This window comes from Callorhinus ursinus, unplaced genomic scaffold, assembly GCF_003265705.2.
Source record: "Callorhinus ursinus isolate GAN/ISIS: 27379988/994484 unplaced genomic scaffold, GSC_fseal_2.0 scaffold8, whole genome shotgun sequence".
In the NCBI taxonomy this organism is placed as follows: Eukaryota; Metazoa; Chordata; class Mammalia; order Carnivora; family Otariidae; genus Callorhinus; species Callorhinus ursinus.
This window is the reverse complement of record NW_027397070.1, coordinates 52,042,733-52,070,376: the sequence shown is the minus strand read 5'-3', so window position 1 is coordinate 52,070,376 and position 27,644 is coordinate 52,042,733. Positions and strand designations below refer to the sequence as shown.

Here is a 27,644-nt window from a genome sequence, read left to right as displayed (position 1 = left end):
AAATTACTCTTCCCTATTTTGAAAGGAGTAAAAGAAACGGAATCTGTTATTATTGCAACTACTTTGAATTTTTCTTATTTTTTAAAAAAAGTAAATATTTTAGACTTTTCTGAATAAATTACAGTCGGGGGCAAGGCAGCTAATTCACCATCAGGTGTTTCCCTTCTATATAAGCTACTGGCCCTTTAACAAAAAAAGAACAGGGCAAGAGGGCGCGGCCTAGGGATTCAGGTGCTAGCTAATCCGGCTTCTTCCGGCAAAGTCGCCCTAAAGCCCGTCATATGGCATCCTGGGATTTGAAGTTTCTCTTCGGGCCTCTCTCTTGACAACTCCCTGCTTTTGAGGCCAAGATGGACTACAACTCCCAGAGGGCTAAGCGGCAGCAGCGGGGTCTTGTTCTTTCGCTGTGGCTAGGCGGCTAGTTCAAGTTGCCATAGCTGCGAGTCTGGGGAAAGCACAGGCGGTTGTGCCGCAGCGTCAGGTCAGTTGCACCTTCTGGGTCGCTGGCGGCCGTGGGAGCCGGGAGGGGCCTCGGCGATGATCCGGCTTTAAGGACCTGGGGTCCTCTTCTATCTCAGGTACCTGCCCCCAACTGCCTCCTCGCCCTTTCTTTACTACTTCCCTATCCTATCTTAGAAGTTTTAGATCCCACTTTCATTAGTCCCTGAGGTGGGGACGCCAAAGCTGCGCGCAGATCTGGGGTGTGGCCGCGATGGGTGGAGTGTGTGCCAAGGTGGGGGAGCCAGCGTGCCTGGTATCCCGACGCCCCTCCCTCAGCATGAGTGTTCACGGTTAGGTCGTGGTCAAGTTATCCAGGGAATTTGAACTGCGTAGTCCTTTCCTGGGGAGCAGCTAGTATGGCTGCTAGCAGCTGCGAAGCCTAAGCTGTCAAGGATATTGGGCTTATTCTGGTGTTAACTTGCCTGAGATCTAACTTGACGTTTTGTACCTGTTCAATGGTTACAAGTTTGCTGCTCTCGGGAACGCTGTATCAGCGACCTGACTTTCCTAGGCCATCGTGGAAGTTGCCCCAACGTTGGCTAACAGTCCCTTATTTAAGTTATTTGGTAGGAACGCCTGACATTGAATTCCAGCTGCATCCTTTATTGATTTTGATGAAGCTCAGTCACTTAGGCAGATGTCTTGTAAAACGACTTTGCGGCCTTGTTCTAAGGAGGGTGTAGAGTATCCAGCACAGGGCCTCCTGACACAGTGGAAGGGCTCAGTATTTGTTACTTATTTTATTAATTCGGCAGGACCGTGCTGTGTAATAGAAATATAATATGAACCACACAAGTTTTAAATTTTCTAGTGCCCATGTTAAACAAGTAAAAAGAAAATGGTGAAATTAATTTTAAGAATTTAGCATAGTATATCCAGAACATTTTCATTTTAACATGTAGTCAATATGAACCTTTTTGAGATATTTTTCATTTTTAAAACAATTTTTTTAACGGCAGTAAGTCTTCACATTCTGTTATTTATATTTTACGCCTACAACCCTTGTCACTTCAAACCCACTAGGTTTTAAGAGCTCAGTAGCCACATGTGGCTAGTGACTACTGTATTGGCAGCACAGAAGATTAAAACTTCAGCCATTTCACATTAGTACAGAAAAATTTGGTTGTGTAACTCAGCTGGGGAAGTTTGCCTCTTTGTTAGATGAGTGAATTGTGTGTGCATGTTACCTGTGTCCTCTCTGTCATTGTGTGATATGGGTCACTTTGAACTCTCGGACAGTTTATTTTGATTTAATTTTTCCAGAGTACTTTTTTTCTTGAAGTTGTTTATAGATGTATTCCCAGAACTACTTTTTATGTAGACAATGACCAGTTCCCAGACGAACTTTCTGTGGATTCTTAGAGATGGCTTTGAAAGCAGTCACAGAGAATTGAAAATATTTCTGGCCATAGCTCTCTCTTACAGCCAGAGACATTTTACTTTTACTTATTGATTTGCAGTACTAAATGTGGGAAGAGTTGGGCAGCTTATAAAATATTTCCTTTAGGAGTGCTGGCGGATAGTTCATTATTGGCTTAGAAATACAATTGGGCCATTAAATTCAGAAGTAACATGTCAACTTCATTACCTGCCTTAGTGAGTTTACCCACAGATAGACATGCTCAGGGACAGTATTTTTAGCCAGACTTGGGCTACAGTTCACAGTAGCCAGCCCAAGGGGTAACCAGGCATGAGTGGAAGTGACCAGTGAAGGGTATGCTGGCTGGGTACTTGGATGTGAAGAATTCCTGTGAGTTCACTGGGGCTTTTGCATGATCCAAGGAACACTTTCTCTGTTGTCTGTTATGCTGTAAATTGTGCATGGTGAAGGTGAGCTTATTTTTATCCTTTATATATAAAAAAATTAAGGTTGTAGTTGTATTTTACCCCCTTGTTTCATTTATCTGTAGGTGGTTTGGGGAAAGTGTAGGGGCGACCAAAGATCATCTACTTGACTAGGCCTTTTGCCCTGAACCTCATGAAGAAATGATAGGAGGCAAACACATGTGCCTAAGAAGAGCACTGAGGAGAACACAGAGGAGAACAACACGGAGTTTTGGGGGTGTGCTTTGTAAGTATGCTTTCTCCCTAAGTTTCTGAGTTAACAGATTTTCACATATGGCGGGTAAGAATATTTCAACAGATAGACTTTTGGGGAACTCCTTTCTAACATGCAGTATAAAGATAAAATAGGATGGTTGTGAGAAGGGTGTTACAAAAATTCAGATGAACAAAACAGATTTGATGTTACAAAAATTCAGGGCAACAAACTAGATACCTTAACAAAAGCAACAATGATGTAACTTTTTGTTAGACAAGTGTTTGAGAACCTATTTTGTCCCAAGTAATGTATTAGGCACTCTTTACATGTTATCTATATAATACTTTCATTCTTATTTTCATTTTACAGTTGAGGCAGTGGAGGTTCAGATAGATTTTTTTCACTTGCTTGCTATCTGGAGCCAAAACAGTGGTCTTTGTCACCAGATCTTTAGACAAATCCCAGTCCTGCCCATTGCAAAGAAGCCCCATTGCTGTTTATGATTGTTCTCTAATCAGATTTGATTTACAGTTAGCATTTTTAGATTAGATATACCATATAAGCAGTGTTTACTGTTATTTATCTCTTTATATGTTCAAAGGGTTCTATTAGCCTTTTTTTTTTAAAGATTTATTTTTGGGGGGCAATGCTGAGGGAGAGGGACAGAGAGAATCTCAAGCAGACTCTCTATTAAGCATGGAGCCTTACGCGGGGCTCAATCCCACAACCCTGAGATTATGACCTGAGCTGAAACCAAGAGTGGGATGCTCAGTCAGCTGAGTCACCCAGGAGCCCCAGTATTTTCATGCTGCATTTCGATAAAGGGCCCTTCAACACAGAGGGGAGACGCATTGGGACCTTGCAATAATACCATACAAGATCTATGTTGTACAAAATTCTTAGAATTAAAGAATTTTAGAGCTGGAGGGGCCTGATAGGATAATCTAGCTCAGAAATTCTGAATTGCAGTCTTGATACATCTGGGAGTAATATGAAAATAATCTAGAGTGCATTGTTATCCGTATAACATTGTCACTGGGGTGATTCTATTATGAAATGTTTTCCTTCTGTTCATACTATTGTATAGTGTTTTTCTTTCTTGTTAGTGTATTACATGTTAGCACATAAATTTCTGCCTTGCCTGTTTTAACTGCTACCAGTATCTCAATGACTAAATTAATAAATTAATAAATTAATAATAAATTAATAAATTAATCCATTTAATCTATCTGTTTTTCTTATTTTTTTTACTAATCTGCAGTGAAATTATATGCACACCTACACACACACACACACACACACACACACACACACACACACATACACACACATGAGGGGTGGGGAGGGGCAGAGAGAGAGAGAGAGAGAGAGAGAGAGAAGCAGACTCCCTGCTGAGCGGAGAGCCCGTGCAGGGCTGGATTCCAGGACCAAGCTCATGACCCAAGCTGAAGGCAGATGCTTTACCATCTGAGCCACCCAGGCACCCTGAAAAATTATTCTAGTTAATACTCTTATAGCAAGGTGTACCTATGCCAAAGCTTTTTTTCCATCTGTACAAAACAGAGAAACAAGAATATGATTTTATTTTATCATTTTAATTTGCAATTATTAGTGAAATAAACTATGTTATATGTTAGGGCTGTATGCACTCTGTGAACAGCCTGTTTACATATCCTTTTGTATCCTTTACTACAGTTTTTTTTTTCTATTTTTTAAAAGAGATGATTAATCCCTTCATTCTCATATATTGCAAATATATTTGAGTTTGTCCTTTAGATTTTTAACGTTGTTTCTGGTGTCTTGTTATTAATGGTTACGAATGATCCTAAGAGACTAATCAGGCCTTTCTTAGATATGTACACCTCCCTGAAATTCTTATAACTCTTAATGTAGATCTGTACAATGCTGGTGCTTGGAGTGTTTGGGAGATGGGAGTATTTGTGGTTACATGAATCCAGCTAGCTGATGAACATTTAGAGTATACCCTATGCATCAGATTTGCCATATAAGTGCTCATGAATGAATGAGTGCTCATGGTTGAATGAATGAGCTTAGAGATGAATGGAGGAGTGAATTAAAGTAAGCCTGAACTAGGCTTTTCTGAATGAAGAGAGATATCATTGAAGAAGTGACCTATGCTTAGTATTTATTTTTTTATTTGGTTGGTAGGTTGGTTGGTTGTCAAATGATCCATTATTGAAATATTTTCCTTTGTAGTTCTTAACTAGCTGAGCATTCCACTGCACCACCTGTTGATGTCATCTATGATGTCATGAGGGTGCCAGCCATCAACATTGCAGCTCATAGATTGGACAATCCCCAGGATCTCTTTAATGGTTCCAGAGAGTTCTCTGGCTAAAGATCCATGACACATCTGTTGGGCAATGTTGACAATCTCACCAAAAGTGATTATTTCCACTGTGCTTAATGTTTTTCTGCTTCTTTCTGTCCCTTGGTGATTCCTTGAGGGTTCTGATAATCAGGGCAGAGGCAGAAGGTACTACTTCAGTCAGACCCAGGGGGCTGATCTTCAGGGACAGGGCAGACATGGCATCGACTTCCCCACCAGTGCACATCAGGTATACGACTTTGATCTTGTTGGGGCCGAACTTAGGTGGCATGGTGGAAATGGCTGGTGTTGGATGAACTCGGATTTGGGATGAATGAAGGCAGTTGCACCTTGCCCTCCTCTGAGCCAAACACCAAAAGCTTCCTTAAAGGAAGAAGAGATAGGCAAGTTTTATAGATCATAGAAAGAAAAGAAAATGCTTGATGGTGGGAGAGTGAAGGCTTTAAAATGGCAAAATAGGTTTTCCTGTGAGCAGCAATTGGTACATCGAAGCAGTACTGAGAATGGACCCAGATGATAAAGAGCCTAAGTAATTGGGAGTTTAGAGCTCCATAGTACAGATAAATAATAATTGAGGAATGCAGGTAGCTGCAAATGACAATGATCAATTAAAGTGATTTGTAGTAAGTCAAGGAAATCCTCTAGGTTTGATTCAGTTGTAAGTTTTAACACATGTGTTCAAGTCAATTTGAAATGTTTATCCTTGTTTACTCTAGACATATTAAGTATTCATATTTACACTGTTTTTCAGTTCAATCCATATTGTTTGAAGGCTTAAGATAATTAATCTAGGCCATTTACCACTAGAATTATTTCATGCAGCAGTTATTTAATTAGTACATGCTATTTGCAAAGTCTTGTTCTCTGAAATTTATCTCTGGATTAATCAGGATAATAAAGAAAATTTAATTGTAAATTCATTTAAAAATGTTCCATCTACATGCCCAGCACTATGCAAGGTATTGGAACACAACCATGAACAAAATAAATGGAGTCTCTGATGAAATTTAGAGTCTGCTGAGGGAACAGACAAGTAAACAGCCAGTTAGCAGTCTATCGGCTGTGATGAGGTAGTATCCACTATGGGCACTTGACCCAGAGTTGGGTGGGGGCAGTGAAGGAAAACTTTTTAAAGGAAGTTTCCTATAAATTGAGATTTGAAGGAAAAAGTAAGAATTAGCTAAGGGAAAAGGAGAGAAAGGAATGTTCTATGCTATGAATCTGGCAGTGAAATGAGTATGCTATGTTTGAGGAATTGAAAAAAAAATTCATGGCACAAATAATTACATTTTAAGGACATGTTTAATAAATGTCTTGCTATGATTATAGGGATGTAAGAATGCAGAGGGAGGCAAAATCACTTCTGGCTGGAGATGGAAGGCTTCACTGGGATTGTATTATTTGTGCTATGCCTGGAACGATGAGTGGAATTTCAATAAGTGGCAATAGTACACAGCAGAAGATGTTCTAGACAGAACTAGCGATATTAGGGAGGGAGGGAAGTGATGGGAGAATAGCAGGAATCCTAACAGCTGAGTGCAGGCCTTATGTTTTCTGTGGTTCTTACGCTGGAGAGGAGGGCGGCTAGCTGAGGGTCTTGAATTCCTGATTCCAGAACCTAGACTCAGTCTTACATGGGCAGTGGAGTGTCTGTGAAAGTTGGAATGGCTAGGAAAAGACTCACAGAGAAACCATGTTGGTGGCTAGGACTGAGTTGAGAAAGGTCCTGAATGATGACTGGTGCCGGTGGCGATGAGAAGGGGTTTAATAGGAAGGTGGGAGAAAGGTTCAAGACTCAGCTGTGCCACTTGGGAGCTGTATAACCTTGGACACTTATACTTAGCTTCTTTAAGCCCTTTATATATATATTGTGATGACAATAGTACTTACTTTGTAGGGTTATTGTACGATAATCTGTTATGTGAAAGTCTTAGTTATTCAGCGTTAATATTATTTCAACTTTTGTTTTTTGAAGGTTTTTGAAATTGAGGTTTTTAACCAGGATCTACTTACATGTACTCCCAGTAATTTAATTTTTCAATGTAATTGGTTTTAAATGATATTGTAGTGCATTTCATTATAATTGGATTCCTTTCTAACCCTTTAGGTTTTAAAATTTTTATTCAAACATTTAAAAACATTCCCAGAAACAGCTCATGGTACAAGTCAAACTTAAGAACTCCAATGACCTTTTTAAAATAAATTTTATAAGTGGTTTTCTTTTTTATATTTTGGAAAGAATATACAAATCATTCTACTTATCCACTTTAAAAAATAAGAATAAATGCCAAACTCTTGAATAAACATATCAGTAAGTACAACAAAAATATATTCCAGTTTTTTATTATAAAAGAGTTAAAGGAAAGATCTAAAGATACAAAGTAAAAGAAGAATGGGGCAAGAAGGAAATGCGGGTATTGAGAGTGGTGGAAAAGAGAAATAGAAAATACGTATACATCATGAAGAGAATACCTTTTTTTAAAGTTTAAGGCTTTAGGATATGGTTTCTGACAAATAGGGACACTTTCCGGCCTGAAATAGGTTGTAAATATTCTTAACAAGAGAAAGGATTATTTAAAAGATGTCTTAAAATAGCTGTAGTAAGTTGGATTTATAGCACATTTAAGTTTTTAATACTTTATTATCTTATATTCATCATATAAACCTTTAAACAAGTGCATATGGAATATTCTGGCCCTAAATGCATTTCTTGGAGGGGGGGGATGGATCATAGGAAATATAGTAGGGGAGGACAAAGAAAACATTTCAGTGATTGGGCAGTGTATTTGGAATTTACATAATTCTTTTATGTACAGAGTGAAGTGGAAAAAGCACTAGCTTAGAGGCAGAAGATGTGGGTTCCATCTCTGTTATTGCCTCTTTTTAGCAGAGTCATCACAGACAAGTATTTTACTCAAAGCTTTGTTTTTTTTCAGCAAAAGTAAAGGGTTGTAATTGTACCAACTTTACTGGATCAAAAGAGAGAAGTCTAGGGAAAATGCTTTGTAATCCATAAAGCAATATGCAGATTTAAGGTATAAATAGCAATAAAATATTTTTTTATTATGTTCAGTTAGTGACTACATTTGATGTAGTGTTCAATGATTCATTAGTTATGTATGTAACTATTTTCTTAATTTTTAGTGTTTTGTTCACTAGGAAAGTCAAGAGGAGTTTCTTTTTATACTTTTTTATTTTATTATTTTTTAAAGATTTTATTTTATTTGTCAGAGAGCACAAGCAGAGGGAGCGGCAGGCAGAAACAGGCAGAGAGAAGCCGGCTCCTGCTGAGCAGGGAGCCCAATGCAGGACTCAATCCCAGGACCCTGGGATCATGACCTGAGCCGAAGGCAGTTGCTTAACTGACTGAGCCACCCAGATGTTCCTCTTTTTATACTTTAAAAACAAAGAGGAAGAGAACAAGTATATTTCATAATATACTTAAGAAATTGCTTGTTTCTTTAAAAAAAAACTTAATGTTATACAGAGAACAGATATCCCCAACTGCCTATTTATGATTGTTTAGATTTTTTTTTCTCAAAAACTGCTAGACTTTCACTTGTTTTATCAACTGCTTATGCTTATTTTGAATTTGAATCTGTCCTTTCTTTCTTCCACCAGCCTGAAACTAACCTGTTTTCTCATCAAGTGTAGGCTTGAGAGGAAACTTCAGGAAATTAACCATCTTCTGAACCAAATCAAATGATTTATTAATAAACTATTTTTTCAGTTAGTTTTTGCTGCGTAACAAACTTTGGAGGCATAAAACAATACATGGTTATTGCTTGTGTGATGGGTTAGCTAAGCTGTCTGCTTATCATCCCTAGGCTGATTTGTCTGTGTTCAGCTAGCTGATCTACTGATCTAAGCTGGAAGCCACTGGGCAACCATGGATCCCATACCATCCAACAGCATAGCCTGGGCACATCCTCATGGTGATGGGAGAGTTGCAGGAGAGCAAGTTCCAGTGCATAATCTTATTTCAAACCCCTGCTTGTGCCAGCTGAGCCCAGTTGCTTGGACCTGGGCTGGTAACTCCATGGGCAGGTAACTCCATCTATGGTAGGAAGGCAGCGTATGTAGGGAGGGGTGAAGAATGAGAGCCAGATTATGCATTGTAGTACACTTTTCTTCTGAAAGTACTTTCTGATCTATACAATAGGGAAACATTCTAAGTGGGAAAACATTCTAAGTAGTTTTAGTCCTTCTGCTCAGTAGTAGTATATCCTTCTGGTTTTATAGTCTGTAGGGATGGCTAATATCAAAGTTGTATTATCCATTTTTCCTTCTTGTCTATAGAGGAAAGCATTGTCTTTTGAGCATTTAACCTTGATTCATTCTTCATGATTGACTTGCTCATTTTTAACTAGGGAAGGAGACTGGTAAACTTCCTTTGTCTTGGTTCTTTATCTAAAGTAAGGTTGCAGGCTCAGCTGGTAAGTGGGGCCAATCAGGTAACTCACCATGTGAAGCAGGTCCAGTGGGGACTGGGGAAAACAAAGGTATGTGCCTGACTCTAGGGCAGGTACTATAGGTACTGTGTCCATGTTGCCATGGAAAAATTTACCCCCAGTAAATTTGTTGTTTGTTGTTGTTGTTGCCAGATCTCTGGATTTTTTTTAAGAGAAGTTGGAAATTGAAATTTTTATGTGAAATCTTTGTTTTCAAATTAAAGCTTTAAAGTAACACAGTGAGTGTTATTTTTAAGTACATGTTGGTTGCCTGGATTTGGTATGTCGTCTTCCAGTTTTCATCCCCCAATTTAAACAAAATGGTCTCAGAAACTTGGATGCTAGCGCCATCTTTGTCCATGCTGATACCTTGCCCAGTCTGAAGCAGTTTGGACAGTTAGTAGAGGTCATCTGTACCCCAAGAGGACTTCATTCTTATCAGCTCTTTTGGGAATATTGTAATATGTATTTTTTTGGTTGGCAAATAAATGCAAGAGTGCAAATCTAGGGTTTAATTACAAGTAACAAATCCATCTTGGGTTTTTTAGCATCCTTTTTCTGTTTTTTTCCTTGAGTGTTCATTTGTTGTTTTTGTCTTGACATGTTTTACTTTCAATTTAATTTTGTAAACTTCATTTATTTTAGAAGTGTATGGGTGTATAAATCTAAAATATCTGTAGCATTCTGATTGTGAGACAGGGAGGGGGTTATTAAGTAACTTTATTTTCTTTTAAAACAGCCATGATTTTTATCAACTGGTACATATATAATTATCTGAGCAGCTACTAGTTTTTTTCTCCATGTCTGAGTAAGCAGTCATTTTGTATGCTGCATGGCCTTTTCCGGAAACACCCCTGCTTCCTGCTGGCTGTGCACTGGTCCCTGTGACTCTGTCCTTGAACTCAAAGGTATTGGGGTAAAGGGAGCAAAATGCAGCCAAGGGGCTGAGCCTGCCTGGCTTCACCCATTGAATAGAGGAGTGTGGGAGTGTGTGTGGGGGAGAGAGGAAATGCATGGGAGCAACAGGAATAAGTGGAATATACAATAAAGAATCAGATTGTGTGTGTGTGTGTGTGTGTGTGTGTGTAAGTGTTAATTCTCTAAAAAGTTCTTAGCTGGGGATGATTTAACCAACCCACCCCCTCCTTACCCCTGCCCCAGGGACATTTACCAATATCTGTAGACAGTTAAATTTATGCCCTGGTGAAAGGATGTGAGAGCTTTGCTTATTTGTGCCTTCTTTAGTTCCTTTTTTTAAAAGTATTTTTTAAAAATATTTTTTGTTTATTTGGCCGAGAGCAGAGCGAGTGAGAGAGAGCACGAGTGGAGGGGAGGGGCAGACGGAGAGGGAGAAGCAGATTCCTCACTGAACTGGGAGCCCAATGAGGGACTCGATCCCAGGACCCCAGGATCATGACCTGAGCTGAAGTCAGACGCTTAACCGACTGAGTCACCCAGGCGCCCCATTAGTTCCTTTGAGACAGATGGTTTTTAACTGGATCCCGTTTCCTTGACATCTGTCAAACATTTATTCATCCTTCCAGATGAGTGAAAGGATCCTGACCCGACTTCCCTGGCATTTTGTTATATTGCTTAGCTCACCATGTATAGTACTTTCATAAGCCTTTTCCTCCCATCAAGGACTGATCTTTTAAATTTACTTTCATCTTCCCTTTCTAATATGGTGGCAGTTCAGTAAATGATGAATGCACAAATTTATTGCATCTCTTTGATTCTGTTTCCTATGTCTTACATTATCTACTGACTTAATACAGAACTGGCTGATGGACTATACTGTTAATTTTGATCTTATATTAACTTACCAAAAGCTTTTGAGAGTTTGAAGTTACAGAGGAGCACTGGTAGAAAGAAGACAGGTACAATTGATAATGGTAACCTCAGCTGGCTTGTTAATTTTTTCTCTTGAAGGAGAGAATAAAGCTCTCAAGTCCTACAGCTATTGAAACAGTGAGAAATGCTTTCTAAAATTTGAACTCGGTTAGTGATTAAGCTTAAAATCCACTTCCCACCTCCCCCCCACCCCACACCCTTAAAATATCAACATCATTACCTTGAACAGGGAGGACAGTTGCCTTGGACAGGGACGGCTGAGGCACTTGAAGGCCACAGAAGCAATCACCTACTTAACATGCACTAGTCAGCCTTTGTGAAATATCACCCTTGATGCTGGGTGCTTATCTTTTATGGAACAGCTTGCAAATCCTAATTGTTTTAAACTGGCTCTGAGGAAAAGAGACTTGGAATCAATAAATTATAGCTCTCATACATACAAATGTGCATCATTATAATGAAGACAGTCTGATGGTTCTTTAGGTCAAATAACAAAAGAGGTGGACTTGAGTTTGCAAAGACTCCCCGCCAGTCCTCCTACAGGGTTGAATGCAGTTTTACTCTCTGGTCGGTGTTCAGGTTTGCATATGGACATTTGTTTTTGATGGATCCTCAGTGGGAGTGAACTGTGGAGGGTTCATTTCTTGCTCTGGTGGCTGTCTGTCTTCTTTATAAGGTTCATTAAGACAGAAGCAACAATATTTATGCCTTTAAATACTGATGTGTTGGGAACAGCTAACTTAACTACTCTACGAATTGTACCATCTGGTTTCAGACCAAGAACTTTCTCTAAGACTCTGGAGACTTTCACCCAAGGTCACCCATCTTAGTCCTCTTAGTCCTTTCTAGAGTTTTGGAAAAAGCTCAGCATCTGAAAAGCAGACAGCATGAATATTATCGTTTTTCTCATCACTGAGAAACTTTGTTGTGCTAGTAGGTGGTAGTAAGCTGCAGAGAACATTTACTGCTTTTTCTTCAGTTGAAGGAAATGCCTTTCTCACCTTTAGCCAGGATTTAGGTGATTCAGCTTCTTTAAATTGTTCTTAAATAAATAAATAGTTCTTGAAAGAGTTCTTTGGGCATTCTTCAATTTTAGCAACTCTTTTTTCTGTCAACAAATGTCACACTCAAATTTCTTATGATAGAAGAGTTCTAATCCAACTGAATTTTCTTCTTTTAAATCTTTAACCATGATGATAGATTTTTCTTGAGCATACATTGTTTTTCTACTTGTCTTAATAATGTCTCTTTGGGCTTCAAATTGTAATTGTGATTAAATACCATTCTCAAACCATTTTTAGTTTGTTTCCCAAAGCAGATTTTGATTGTGTAAGCTATGTCAGCGCACATTAGTATACTTTCACATAGTCCTTCAACTTTTCCATTTGTTCCGGTATTTAGAATGTTTAAGAGAGTCAGTTTTTTAATCTAATGACTGTCCTTCAGCAAAATTGCAAAGATAGTCATACATGATTAAAAAAATTATTCTTTTAGCTCATAAACTCATGATAAATGGTTTCTTTGGTTAGCCAGTATTCTACAGTATGGAACAGTAGACATTGACATTGTGATCCCATTTCTTTAGCTCATCAGTTGGTGAGGACTAGTGACGTGACCCCACTTAGGTAGGGGTCAGGGGACTGAGTAGTTGATCAAGAAAGTTGCTTGGGAGAAGGAAACAACTATCAAGAAAAAGGGAGTTCTGAATACAGCTTTTATTTAAACACATTTTCCAGGCTGTCATCCTGTTATTAATCTGTTACCTCTAAAAGTTATGTTTATTATTTTTTTTCTTTTAAGTATATATTATATTTTTCTTTCCGATTATACAGTCATTGTGGAAAATTCAGGAAAGGTAGGAATGTTTCAAAACACAGAAATTGACTATAAATGCTGGATGGTAAATATACTTTTGGTTTATTTTCTTACCCTTTTGTTGTTGCCTTTTCCTGCTCCTTTAAATTTGTTTACTGATAATTTATATTCACATATAGACAACATGTAATGTTTATTACAAGATGCATACTTTTGTCCTTGTGTTGCTATTAAATGTCTCCAGAAACAGACTTTTTAGTATCTGTATACTGTTTCATTGCATAAGAGGTACTGTATTTTTAACCATTCTTTTATAATTTGAAATTTAAGTTTTTATTTTACCTCTATTATAACTTCTCAGTACATAACCTTACATATATCCTTATGTATAAATTTTGTATGTATTCAGATGATTTTGTTAGGGGAAATTTTTGGAAGTGTAGTTAGTAGGTGATAGGTACAAACTGCCCTTGATACATACTGCCTGCTGATAGCCAGACAAGTTTGTATCTATTTACACATTCCCACTAGGACAGCAGAGGAATGCTCTTTCCCTTAAAACAGGGCTAAGCATAGACATTATTATTTAACAGGAAACAAGTTAATAGGCTAGAAAAGCATCTCATTGTTTAATTTACATTTTAGGTTAATTAGGTAGAACAGTTTTTTTATAGCCATGCATAGTGTTTACTTATGTGACCACTCTCAATAAACTTTTATCAACATGGAATAAATTGGGGCACCTGGGTGGCTCAGTTGTTAAGCGTCTGCCTTCCGCTTGGGTCGTGATCCCAGGGTCCTGGGATCGAGCCCTACATTGGGTTCCCTGCCCCACGGGGAAGCCTGCTTCTCCCTCTCCCACTCCCCCTGCTTGTGTTCCCTCTCTTGCTATGTCTCTCTCTGTCAAATAAATAAATAAAATCTTAAAAAAAAAAAAAACAACATGGAATAAATCTAGTGTTCTGGGTACAGTTTCACTGGGGAGAAGTTTTCAGAGGCCTGGTCAGTTTTCATTAATGCCACTGATAGTAGGCTATACGGTATTTTTTAAGTTTTTAAAATTGTAATGTAAAATGGAATAAAGTGTGTGTAATTGTCACTGCTTTGTGCTTTTATTTTTTAGTCAGTTACATTAGGGGCTCTTCAGAACTATTTTAATGGATCTCCCTATATTCACTCCAGGTTCTGATTATGTGGCTGGCATTAGCCTCTTGCCAATTCTAGTAGCTGCTCCTTTCTCTTTTGTTTCTCTCTCCCTCCTTCAACTCTGTCTGGGGAGTGGTGGTGGCTGATGAGACGTGGCATCTTTTGATAAGGTTGGGTCTCTGCCACCACAGCTGCCTTCTGTGTTGTGACACTTAGGGTTGGTGCTCTCTCAGTTAGCTTTGAGGGTCACATTTGACTTTGTGAATTGTCAGTAATAGTTGGAGAAAGTGCTCAGTTTTTATCAACAATGAAAATCTAATTTCTGTTTTTATTATGGATTTTTTTAATGTGTCTTCAACATTTATGACACTTATGTGTAATTAAACTGCTTAGATGGTTGCTGAATGTTTCATATTTTGTATTAAAAAAAAAAAAGCCATGCAGAATTCTCAGATCAATTTCATCTTACATCTTGATATCTTTACAGGAGTCCCATCAGATGCAGGAGTTTGAACATCTTTTATTGCTCAAAGTAATTGAAATTAATAGCCGAAGACTTTGTGTGTGTGTACCAGTGAAATTCATGCTGGAAAGTGTGATTTTTCTCTTATTAAAAATATGTAATCTCTAGTAGGGGTAAGTGAGAGGTCTTTCTTTTTGTATTGTGTGACAATTACACATAGTTCATTTCTTCAATGCTGCTAAGATTTTCTGTTTTAAAGTTAAATTCAGATACCTCATGTTTTCACTTGTTAATATTTACCAACTGATTATAATGTGTGTTTCTTAAGAACTTGATTGTGAGGTACATACACCTGCAGTAAAAGTATAAAAATATGGCCTGGAGAGTTAAACACAAAATCATGCTAGTGGTTGTCCCTGATGCGAGGCAGGAATACTGCTGAGTGGAGGGTGGGGTGGAAAGGTACTAAGACTTTATTTAAAATGTTCTAAATATTTTATTAAAAATATTAGAAGGATACATGTCAGAATTGGAAATAATAACTATATATATTAATTTTATTAGGTAACATACAGTGCAGTATTGGTTTCTGGAGTAGAGTTCAGTGATTCATCAGTTACATACAACCCCCACTGCTCATCACAAGTGTCCTCTTTAATACCCATCATCCGTCTAGCCCGTCCCCCATCCATTTCCTTCCATCAACCCTTAGTTTGTTCTCTATCGTTAAGAATCACTTATGGTGGCTTCTTCCTCTTCTTCTTTTTTTTTTAAATTAGTTTCAAAGGTAGCATTTAGTGATTCATCATTTGCATATAACACCCAGTGTTCATTACATCATGTGCCCTCCTTAATGCCCATCACGCAATTATCCCTTACCCCCACCCACCTCCCCTCCAGCAGCCCTGTTTGTTTCCTTAAGTTCAGTGTCCCTTATGGTTTGCCTCCCTCTCAATTTTCATCTTATTTTTCGTTCCCTTCCTCTATGTTCATCTGTTTTGTTTAAGTTCCACATATGAGCGAAATCATATAGTATTTGCCTTTCTCTGACTTACTTTGCTTAGCATAATACCCTCTAGTTCCATTCATGTCATTGCAAATGGCAAGATTTCAGTCTTTTTGATGTCTGAGTAATATTCCTGTGTGTGTGTGTATACATATACAAATATATATATGTATACACACGAACACACACACCACATCTTTATCTATTCATCTGTTGATAGACATCTGGGCTCTTTCCATATTTTGGCTATTGTGGACATTGCTGCTATAAACCTTGGGGTGCATGTGCCCCTTTGAATCACTACCTTTGTATCCTTTGGATAAATACCTGATAGTGCAGTTGCTGGGTCGTAGGGTAGTTCTATTTTCAACTTTTTGAGGAACCTCCATACTGTTTTCTAGAGTGGTTGCACCAGCTTGCATTCCCACCAACAGTGTAAGAGGGTTCCCCTTTCCTCCACAATCTTGCCAACATCTGTCATTTCCTGACTTGTTAATTTTAGCCATTCTGACTGGTGTGAGGTGGTATATCATTGTGGTTTTGATTTGTCTTTCCCTGATGCTGACTGAGTAGTTTTTCATGTGTCTGTTGGCCATTTGTATGTTGTCTTTGGAGACATGCCTGTTCATGTCTTCTGCCCATTTCTTGATTGGATTATTTTTCTTTTGGTGTTGAGTTTGGTAAGACATTTGCAAATATCTTCTCCCATTCTATTGGTTGTCTTTTGGTTTTGTTAACTGTTTCCTTTGCTGTGCAAAATGTTTTTATCTTGATGAAGTCCCAATAGTTCATTTTTGCCTTTGGAGACATGTCTAGCAAGAAGTTGCTGTGGCCAAGGTCAAAGAGGTTGCTGCCTGTGTTCTCCTTTAGGATTTTGATGGATTCCTATCTCACATTTAGGTCTTTCATCCATTTTAAGTTTATTTTTGTGTATGGTGTGAGAAAGTGGTCTAGTTTCATTCTTCTGCATGTGGCTGTCCAATTTTCCCAACACCATTTGTTGAAGAGACTGTCCTTTTTTTTCATTGGACATTCTTTCCTACTATGGTCAAAGATTAGTTGACCATAGAGTTGAGGGTCCATTTCTGGGCTCTGTATTCTGTTCTATTGATCTATGTGTCTGTTTTTGTTGCCAATACCATACTGTCTTGTTGATTGCAGCTTTATAATATAGCTTGAAGTCCGGAATTGTGATGCCACCAGCTTTGGTTTTCTTTTTCAATATTACTTTGTCTATTTGGGGTCTTTTCTGGTTCCATACAAATTTTAGGATTGTTTGTTCCTGCTCTATGAAAAATGCTGATGGTATTTTGATAGGAATTGCATTAAATATGTAGATTGCTTTTGTTAGCAAGGACCTTTTAACAATATTTGTTCTTCCAATCCATGAGCCTGGAATATTTTTCCATTTCTTTGTGTCTTCCTCAATTTCTTTCATAAGTGTTCTATAGATTTTTTTTTTAAGATTTTATTTATTTGTCAGAGAGCACAACATGGGGAGCAGTAGGCAGAGGTAGAAGCAGGCTCCCTACTTAGCAAGGAGCCTGATGCGGGACTCGATCCCAGGACCCTGGGATCATGACCTGAGCTGAAGGCAGACACTTAACCGACTGAGCCACCCAGGCACTCCTGTTCTGTAGTTTTTAAGAGTACAGATCCTTTACTACTTTGGTTAGGTTTATTCCTAGGTATCTTGTGGTTTTTGGTGCAATTATAAATGGGATCGATTCCTTGATATCTTTCTTTTGCCTCATTATTAGGGTATAGAAATGCAACTGACTTCTGTGCATTGATTTTATATCCTGTGATTTTGCTGAATTCCTGTATCAGTTCTAGCAGTTTTGGGGTGGAGTCTTTCGGGTTTTCTACATGGAGTATCATGTCACCTGTGAAGAGTGAGAGTTTAACTTCTTTTTTTGCCAATCTGAATGCCTTTTTTTGGTGTTGTTGTTTGATTGCTATGGGTATGCGTTGCAGTTCTATGTTGAATAAAAGTGGTGAGAGTGGACTTCCCTGTTGTGTTCCTGACCGTAAGGGAAAAGCTTTCAGTTTTTCCCTGTTGAGGATGATATTCACTGTGAGTTTTTCGTATATGGCTTTTATGATATTGAGGTATGTTCCTTCTATCCCTACACTGCTGAGACTACTCAGTCAGCATCAGGGAAAGACAAATCAAAACCACAATGAAATACCACCTCACACCAGTCAGAATGGCTAAAATTAACAAGTCAGGAAATGACAGATGGTGGCAAGATTGCGGAGAAAGGGGAACCCTCTTAAACTGTTGGTGGGAATGCAAGCTGGTGCAACCACTCTAGAAAACAGTATGGAGGTTTCTCAAAAAGTTGAGAATAGAGCTATCCCTACACTGCAGATGGTTAATCAACAAGAAAATGATTCTTCCTGCTTTCACTAATGGAGAATGCTGGAAAGTACTTTAACTTAGAGTAAACAATTTTAGGTAATGTGTCAATTTATGAGATACATACATAGGAAGTGATTTCCTAAGTTTAAAAGGTGAACTTTATATTTAATATTTCTCCTCAAATACATTCTTTTGGACTTAAACAGTTGTGATCCAAGAAAAGCAGAGCTAAATAATTCTGGTTCATGTTTCCTGATGTGGGAGGAAACTACACTATGGGCTCTATATACCTTTGGACTTGTGGGCAGGAGATGGGAGGCACAAAGCAGAGGAAATAGGTGCAGCAGGGTGTTGAGAGACCTGCACAGGGATAGACAGGAGTCTGACAGTGTAATCTCTGGCCCTTTCTCTGCTGTCAGAAGTTGGATATTCTTTAGATTCTTTCTCTGATGTTACAAAGAAAGACTGTATTTCACTTAAAAAAAAAAAAAACCCTAAATTTACAGCAAAGATCCTTGCTTGTTTATCTTTTTATTTAGTTTTATTTTATCTAACATTTTAAAAACATAACTGCTTTCATGAATTGCTCTAGGATCTATTTATATTTAGCAGATTCCCTTTATTTTTGTTTTAGATGTATGGTCATGTACTTCCCAGATGTATTGAGAATAAAGATCCAAAAAGTCCAGAATATTCTAGATCATTAATGAAATTTTTCATCACATGGTATATAATAAGCCAGAAAAAATGGCCATATAGATTTTAGGAAGATTATAACAGTGTTAAAGATTGTTAAGCCTCCATTAAGCAAAAAATGAAATTGGAATACTCCGTAAACTTCCACTTTTGATCAGTGAGTGTTCTCTGATGACTTTCTGTTCCAAATATATTTTTTTCCTTCAAATTCCATAAAAGATTCTCTGAAACTTTTGAGGTTGTCCTGCATGAAATAACTTTCTTTTTTGCATTAAGTCAAATATTGAGGTAAGGATGGGGAGAAAGCATATTTAGAGAATTTTCTACTGATGAAACTATACTCAGGATTTTTGGCTTTCTGTTTTGGTGGAGATGTTCAAGATGCCATCTTCTCACATATTTGTTACTATGGAATTTGTACCTCTGTTATAGCATTTGTTTAATTTTGTATTTTAAATTAGGGTGCATGGGGGGCGCCTGGCTGGCTCAGTTTGTAGAGCATGGGACTCTTGATCTCAGGGTTGTGAGTTCAAGTCCCACATTGGATGTACTTAAAATCTTGGGTGCCTGGGTGGCTCAGTTGGTTAAGCGACTGCCTTCAACTCAGGTCATGATCCCGGAGTCCCGGGATCGAGTCCCGCGTCGGGCTCCCTGCTCAGCAGGGAGTCTGCTTCTCCCTCTGACCCTCCCCCATCTCATGCTCTATCTCATTCTCTGTCTCAAATAAATAAATAAATAAAATATATAAAAAAATAAAATCTTAAAAAAAAATAAGGTGCACGAGAGTGTTCACTATACACTGAATGGGGTTCTCTTTTTTTAGGTCCATTCTGTGAGTGTTGTATTTTTGTTTAAAGACACACATATTCTTATAGCTTGGCAGAATGGACTTCAGACCAATATTGAGACCTGCAGGTCCTAGCTTAAAGAATAACTTTTTTTTCAATTGTAGAGTTGCCAATCTACCTGTCCCTTCTACCTTGCAGTGTTGTTAGTAAGATTAGGTGAGATACTATACGTGAAAGTGCTTTTAAAATTTCGGAGCATTGCACAAAATTAAGGGATTATTATTATTTGTAACCATGACTAAAATCATATCTGAGGAATTGCTCTCTTATAGCAGAAAAAAACAAAGGAAAGAAAATTACATGGGGAATTGACTTGTGTTTTCAACCTACATGTTTAGAAATTATATGCCAAAGGACTAATGTAATACTTAAAAAGATTAAAATGCAGATGGTTAATCTCATATTTCCATGCTCTTTACTATTTGATTGACCTTGACTTGGCTTCATTTTAAGGATTGTGTACATCAATGGCAGAATCCTCCAGCGATTCAGACCACTTGCGCTCTCGTGATCGACTGAGTCGATGGACTGCCAGGTCAACATACAGGGAATCTCTAAGTCGTCCTACAGTAGGTGTCACCAAGAAGGTTAACACTATAACAAGTACTTTACAGGTTAGTTAAACTATGGTTGCATTTAATAGATTTTAAATAATTTAGGCTGAGAAATAGTTTTGGTCAGCATATTAGTTTTTTTACTGCTGTAACAAATTACCACAAAACTAACTATATAATTAAGTAATTATAATTAAAATAGCAAAGTTATTTTTTATAGTTCTGTACATCAAAACCTGACACTGGTCTTATTGGACCAAAATCAGGGTTCAGTAGGGCTGCATTCCTTTCTGGAAATCCTAGGGGAATGTCTGTTCCTTTGCCTTTCCCATCTTTCAGAGACTGCCCACATTTCTTGAGGCCCTCTTCCTTCATCTTCAGAGCCAGCAAGGGTGGGTTGAGTCCTTCTCACGTCACATCCCTCTGACTACTCTTCTTCTTCTTCCCTCTTCTACTTTTAAGGACACTTGTGATTACCTTGGGTTCACCCAGGAATCCACGATAATCACCCTGTCTCAAGGTCCTTAACTTGAGATATATATCTTATCTACAAAATCCCTTTGGCATGTAAGGTTACATATACACAAGTTAAGGATTAGGACATCTTTGGCAGCCATTATTCTGCCTAACACAGTCAGTAAAGATATTTGAAATTTATGATAGGTTGTGGAAGTGTTTTGGGATAAGGCAGGATGTCCAAATAAAATGTGTGGGAGTGAAACGAGTAGGAATTACCACAGATTAGTTTCTTGTGGACACGTGCCTTTAGAGAAGTTGCTCATATTTTGGCTAGGCAGATTATTCATGGATGAACAATACTGAGATGTCATTTTTATTCAGAGGCTAACTTTTGACTGCTTTTGGAATTTTGAATGGAGGCAGTTTATATCCTTTCCATAGAAAGGACTTGGGAAAAGATGTGGGGGAAGGGTAACACAACCAAGCTGGGCAAAAGAAAAGAGTTTTTTTCCTACCTGTTAATCTCTTATTTTTGCTTTGCCTGGATAAGCAAATTGCTTTGGATTAGTATGCTTAGATAAGAAGAGGCTAATTGCTGTTGGAGAGGCCATAATTTGACTTAAAACTCATGAAGTCTTTCTTTCTAAGTTTATGTAAACTAACATACCATTGGGTTTTTATTGTACAAATCCTTGTACTTTCCCACCAGTGAGACACATTAGTAAGTATATATTTTTGAAAGAAATGCCTTCATTAATCTTTCAGGTAAAATCTGGTACATTTGGGTAGAAACACTTTTTCTTGTGATTAGAACTAAATTTGTTGTTTATAGCAAAAGGTTTAAAGGCTCTTTTTTTTTTTTCTTTTTTCCTAATCAAGTTGTGAGGTGAAGTTATATTTGAAATAACATTGATCCTAAAGATTTGCTTCTCTTATACATAGTCTACTAGGTTTGTTCTCTCAGGATTCCTTTTCTATAAAAAAGGTGTGAATTAGTTGAGTTGCACGAATTAATAATGAAGAGTTTTTTTGTTGCCAACTGATTATGGAACCTTGGATAAGGATTTAAATTGTGTGCTTCAGTAAATTGTGGATGGATTTGGGTTTCTCTCTCAGTGGTTTTAATATTTGATTTATAAAGTATATTAATATCCAACTTAAGTATGATATTAATTGTACTTTTTACAAATGGTTGTCTTAGCTATATGACATACTACTAAGGCTGAGAAAAACACTGGAACAATTAATAAAATCCATTTTCTTTTTTAAGGACACCAGTCGGAACCTGCGACAAGTAGACCAGATGCTTGGACGGTATCGAGAATATAGTAATGGACAGGCGGGTGCTATAGAACATGTGAGAAAGTTTACATATGTTTGCATTTTTTCTTACCTACCTTTTTGCAAATCAGTCGTTGAGAAGTAGGGAGGTGAAATAAAGGATAGAACCATTGTGAACAGCTTTAGCTTTTAGATTGCTTTACTATTTTTTAGTACGTTAGCTTGTCAAAGGGATTGTCAGCTAGCTTATATAGATTAGATTCTATTGAATTTGAAAGTTTAAAGTCAGAGGAGGAAGAATTCAGGACATTAGTTAAACTGAGACTTACTAAATTTGGGCCACTGTTACCCCTCATGGGAGTTAAGAATTTTATGGATGGTTTATTTTAAAGTAATACATGTTCATTGTTTAAATAAATTATAAAACCTCTCTTAGTCCTTCCTAGTTCCACTCCAAAGAGGTAACAATTTGACGGTTTCTTGTATATCTTTCTGAGCATTTTCTATGCATGTATACATATAAATACTTTATTAATAATGAGAATTAATTTTTTGCTTTTTAATTTATCAGTGAAAACTTAAGCAGTATTAGCTAGTAGCAGGCACAAACCTACTTTCTCATGCTGAATATTAAATGCTTAATTTTGGTAGCAGATTTCCTTTGGTTGGAGGAATTGGGAAATGGTATTAGGTAAACTTCTGTATAGATAAACATTTAAAACACAAAATGTATTCTGTGGCAATAAGCCTCTGTGGTAGGCCTACAGTTGAATAATGATGAACTCTGGGGTGTGGTTTTATATATGGGAAGTAAATAAACTCAACAGGTATTTCATTTCCATCTGAGTTATAAGTATGTAGAAAGCAAAGCTATTCATTAAAAATAAGACATAGGAAGCAAGAGTCTTTCCTTTTGCTTTAGGTTATTCTTTGGTCTACAGTCTCTTCGTTTATTTCCCCAAATTCTTGTTCTATTAAAACAGTTGGTTCTCAATGATTTTTCCCTGCAGCGTACTAGAAGAGTATGTCATTCATTGCCTTATATTATACTTACTCATTAGAGCAATGATTTTTACCCTGCCACCTGTAAATTACCTGTGGGAATATCTGCCATAATCTGTGGGAATATGTGTAAATCAGAAAGAATATTTCTCACACGTGATTCTGATGGGCTCTTTAATGAAAATTGCTTTCTTAGCATTAAACTGCTATGGAATTATCATAACCGAAAATGAGGGTTTTTGTTTTTATTTATTTATTTATTTTTTTAAATCAATGTGTGTCCTGTTTAGGGAGACTCTGGAGAGTGATTTTTTTTTTTTTTCTTTTTCGTTTGGTGGCTGTGCTGTAACTCATACCAGTCTTCTTGCTATACAACCTGCTGCTTTGTTTTGTTGTTTTTTTCTCCTAAACATCCTGAAACGGGTTAATCCAGTATTTAACCAGTGTTCAATTGTTAAAAAATTTCTCCATTCTAAATATACATTGCTTTGTTGGAATTAGCATTTATTTTTTTAAAATAGAAGAGATTTCCTAGAAAATGAGCAAATTCTTTTGCTCTAGGGAAGACAAGAATTTTTATTATTAACTTAGATTTTGTAAATGATTCTGTTGCTAAACCTCAGGAAATGGATAAGTGAGGTGTGTGTGCATATATATGCATATTTAGTATCTGTTTTATTGGGATTTAACTTTGTGAACCTCATTTGCAGTGGGTGAGGGGAAATACAAATATTTAATGTAGCGTTTTCCTCCTGGGATGATCTCCCCCAACAAGAGAACTGTGAGAATTACTCCTGTTGGTTTGTAAGGCCTAAGGGTCAAGAGTCATGTTGGGTTACTTTTTTGATGACTTTTCCTTGAACTATAACAATTTCACCTTGTTCCTTTAAATCTTTATAACTGCCAATCCTAAATTTACTTCTTATTATATGTGAAGGCCTCTCTTTGAGGAGTTGAGCAGTGTTAAAACATCGGTGATGCAGTCCATGGGGTCTCAGAAGTAGCACACCTCCCTTTTCATAGGCTGTTCGGGAATGTCTCCATATGCTTACTAGTACATCCCAGGCACTTTTTTATATTACCTAATTTAGTTCTCAACAATCCTATTAGGTAGATACTATTATTATCCTCATTTACATGATAAAAAAATTGGGGCAAAGAATGGTTGCTAACTTGCCCATGGTGTCAGGGCTGGTTAGTGACAGAGGTGTGGATAGGGTATTATCCCGAAGCTTAGCATCAGGATTCATTTACTTCGCTGAGTCATGGTTGCTCACATTTGTGTGATGCTGTGAGTTCATATTTCTGAAAATTGGGATCTTGGATTCAAAGTTTGAAGGCTTATGTACTTTATGTTGATAACCTAGATTTTGGAGATTATGTTAACTGATAGAAAAACAGAAGCCCACTGTCACACAAGTCATTAATGTTATAGCTGATACAGTGTCCAGAATGAGAGTTAGAAGGAACAAATCCAGAAACAGAATTGGGAGGAAATATGGCACTGAGCTAGGATTGACATTGACAGATTGTCAAAGTTGGCGGTTCTAGCTGCCACTTAGGCAATGTGGAAAGTTCTGCAAGTTGCCTGCATCAGCATCAATTTTTCCCTTCCTCCTAAATAACAGCCATTGATTTTTCATGAGCTTTTTTGAAGCTGCTCCAGCCAATGAGCCATATTTAGTTGGATAGTATGTCTTAGGGTCTTTGGGTGCAATGAACTTCATGACTTTATGGATGTGTCATCTTACATTATTTCTCATGCTGTAGATTTCTTTGGAGGTCTGAGAACATTTGGGCAAAAGAGGACCTGTGGGGAAGGTTTTATTTGAAAGCTTACTATGATGATTTGGAACATATTGTACTCCTGTATTAAGTAGTACAATTGATAAGCTTAGTGTTTAAAATATTTCTAGAACTATGTGTTCCTATTCATGAGAGAATAGGGTCTGTTTTTGTGTTAATATTATAAAAATGGAATGCCCTCAAGGAAGACTGTTAAAAAAAAAAGAATATTCAACATAAAAAGTTAATACCTTCTGCAGTAGAAATTTGGATTGCAGCTGAGGCTACACTAGTTACTATTGGTTATATGAGAAAAATACAGTTGTCTTGCTTCAAATCAGCAGACTGATTAAGTTCATTTTTAAGGTAAAGATTGATGAGACTATAGTAATATCAAATTGGAACTTAGAGACTTGCATTAATAGGTAATTTGTCTTCTAATTAAGTACTCTGATTAAAATTTCCCTTTGGAAGTAATAGGATGTTACCATCTGGCATATGGACTTTGAAAGAATTTGAATGTTAAATAATAAAGTTCAGGTTTTTTCTTGTATTCAGTGGATTTCAGTTCTCAAATATAGTGACATCCCAGAAGGATAATGGTAATGGTTTAGGGCCAGGCACAAACCACTTGTAATATCCCAAAGCTAAAGGTTATCTGCCCCTTTTTTTCTGGCTGAGTTTTACTAATTGTCCTGAAGGTGAGAATTATTCAGTTTAATGTTAAGTAGTAAGAGTCTATGGGTAAAAAATTATAATCAAGCAGTTAAATTCTGCTACAACCTTCTTTTTGTAAATATATTTTGGATCTTAGGAATTTGGTTCTAAAAGTCTTATATTTAAATTTATATTACCAAGTCCTTCATGAAATTGCTGGACAGGAGAATAATTTTTATGGAATTTTGCTTTGAGGCTAATGGAAAAATGTAGACTCTGGAGTTAGATTTGAAATTTAATCCTGATTTAATCCTGAAACCATTTTTAGTGACTTTGGACAAGGTATTAAACTTTTCTGAACTTGAATTTCATCATCTGAAAAATGAACATAGTCCTATATCCCTCATTATAACTAACAGTTATTAATATGGTCACACTATTTAGATGCTTGCTAAACATTCATGTTTTTGTTGTTTCTTTAATTCATCCAATAATCCCTACCTTCAAGCATTGGCTATGTTCTTATTGTAGTACTTGGTATATTCTAGGCACTCAGAACAGGTTACTTTCCTTTCTTTGAATTCATTGGGCCTAAACCCAGTTTCATTTGTGTATCATTGTGACAATAAACAACATAATGTGTTGCAAGACTCACAGGGATATGTATGTCTGATTATTTTGACTTCAAAGTATATGCTAAGTTAAAACATACAAAATACTGCTTTTTGTCTGTCTTCTATTCATGAGTAAAATGTCTATTAACACATTCCATGAGGGCTCATTTATTGATACTTATAATATTACATACAAATATTTTTAAAAAATACTTTCAAAATTATTAGAATGTGCATGATATATGGGCTTTGAATATATGATTTCATTTAAAAACAAAATAGTTAAATAAATAAAAATGATGTATCATTTGAAAGGGAATTTCTCAATTTCAGGAATATATTATGGGCTTGTATTTCCATAAATCAGCATATGGAGAGAGGTTAGGCAAAGCACCTGGAGCTAATGATCTTTTGATAAATAAAAAATAAAATAGTAGCAACCATTTTAAAAATACATTTCAGCAACAGATGGTGGGAGCAGAAAAACATGCAAACCATAAATTTGCACTCTTGTTTAAGTTTTTAAAACTCCTCCTCTTCCTCTTTCTTCTTGTTTTTAATAGTAGAAGACAAATAGACTGTAAGGAACCAAAATAGAGCTGATAAAATTAACTGCTCTACAACCAGTGTGTTTTGAAGTCTGTTGTCAGATAAACTTTGGCATTCTGTAGAGAAATAGGCAGTGAAGGAAAGCCAGGCATAAAAGCACTTAATCAAAGTACCTATGGATGACATCATTATCCTGGACAGAATTTTTAAAATGACCTCTTTTCTGCCTGCACTTTTGCCCTGGAATTTCTCAAGCTGACCTCTATCATTTGTAAATCAAAGTACTTCAATTTCTTTTTACATGTCATTATTGTAGATACATCTAAACTTATAACACAAACTTTCTATGGGCACTGGTGCTATATATATATTGTGAATGTTTGCTAAATACTGACTCTTTAGTGTTAGGTGAAAACAAAACTCAGTCTTTAGGCAGAATGTTTTCCAGTTTCTGCTTAACTATGCAAATTTGCATGCATTTCTGTAGAATCTGTTATGTTAGGATACGTTTTTTCTTGGTATGTAAATAAGAGACAATTTAGAGTAAGAAAAGTATCTGAAGAACCTAAATGGGATCTTTACATGGTTTCCAAAATTCAAGCCTACTTTAAGATGTATTTATTTGAGAGAGAGAGAGAGAGAGAGAAAGAGAATATGCATGCATGCACACATGCACACAAGCAGGGGGAGGGTCAGAGGGAGAGCGAATCCTCAAGCAGATTCTGCTCTGATGCTCAAGATGGGGCTTGATCCCAGGACCCTGAGATCATGACCTGAGCTGAAATCAAGAGTCGGTCATTTAACCGACTGAGCCACCCAGGCACCCCCAAGCCTACTATAAAATGCAGCACTTATAATTTTTACCAAGGTTATTGCTGGCTTTTTTTTTTTTAAGTTGTATTTTTCATTTGTATGGAAGCTAATTATTTGGTAGCTATTATATGTATATGTGAATAATGACTAGTCCTAGTTTATTTCTATTATGGTCTCTGTGGAATAATAGTAAATATCTTTTAAGAATTTTCTAGTGACTATTTTTTGTGTGATTTTTCTTTTTCTCACAATGAGCATAGTCAAGGATGGAATTAGTTTTGCTGTGAATGTGAATTTGTGAGATACAATGATTATTAGTGAAGCAGTTACTGTTGCTCTATATTTACCAAGAAAGTTTATACATGTGGTTCCATATCTCATTTTCTCTTATTGAAGC

General features: G+C 37.0%; 1 protein-coding gene across 8 annotated transcripts in view; it reads left to right on the top strand.

Moving 5' to 3' along the window:
- Positions 1 to 423: 423 nt before the first annotated feature.
- CEP128 (centrosomal protein 128) overlaps positions 424 to 27,644 on the top strand; it is a 390,388-nt gene continuing 363,167 nt past the window's right edge. For 6 of the 8 annotated variants that reach the window (XM_025869531.2, XM_025869529.2, XM_025869530.2 and 3 more), the window contains exons 1-5: positions 424 to 578; positions 2,412 to 2,572; positions 14,643 to 14,791; positions 19,987 to 20,147; positions 21,817 to 21,903. In XM_025869531.2, coding sequence (XP_025725316.1) covers positions 20,001 to 20,147; positions 21,817 to 21,903 — 234 coding nt within the window. In that variant the 5' untranslated portion in view covers positions 424 to 578; positions 2,412 to 2,572; positions 14,643 to 14,791; positions 19,987 to 20,000. Of the gene's footprint in view, positions 579 to 2,411; positions 2,573 to 13,072; positions 13,095 to 14,642; positions 14,792 to 19,986; positions 20,148 to 21,816; positions 21,904 to 27,644 lie in introns of those variants that run through there. The other 2 variants (XM_025869528.2, XM_073895672.1) reach the window with 2 other exon arrangements.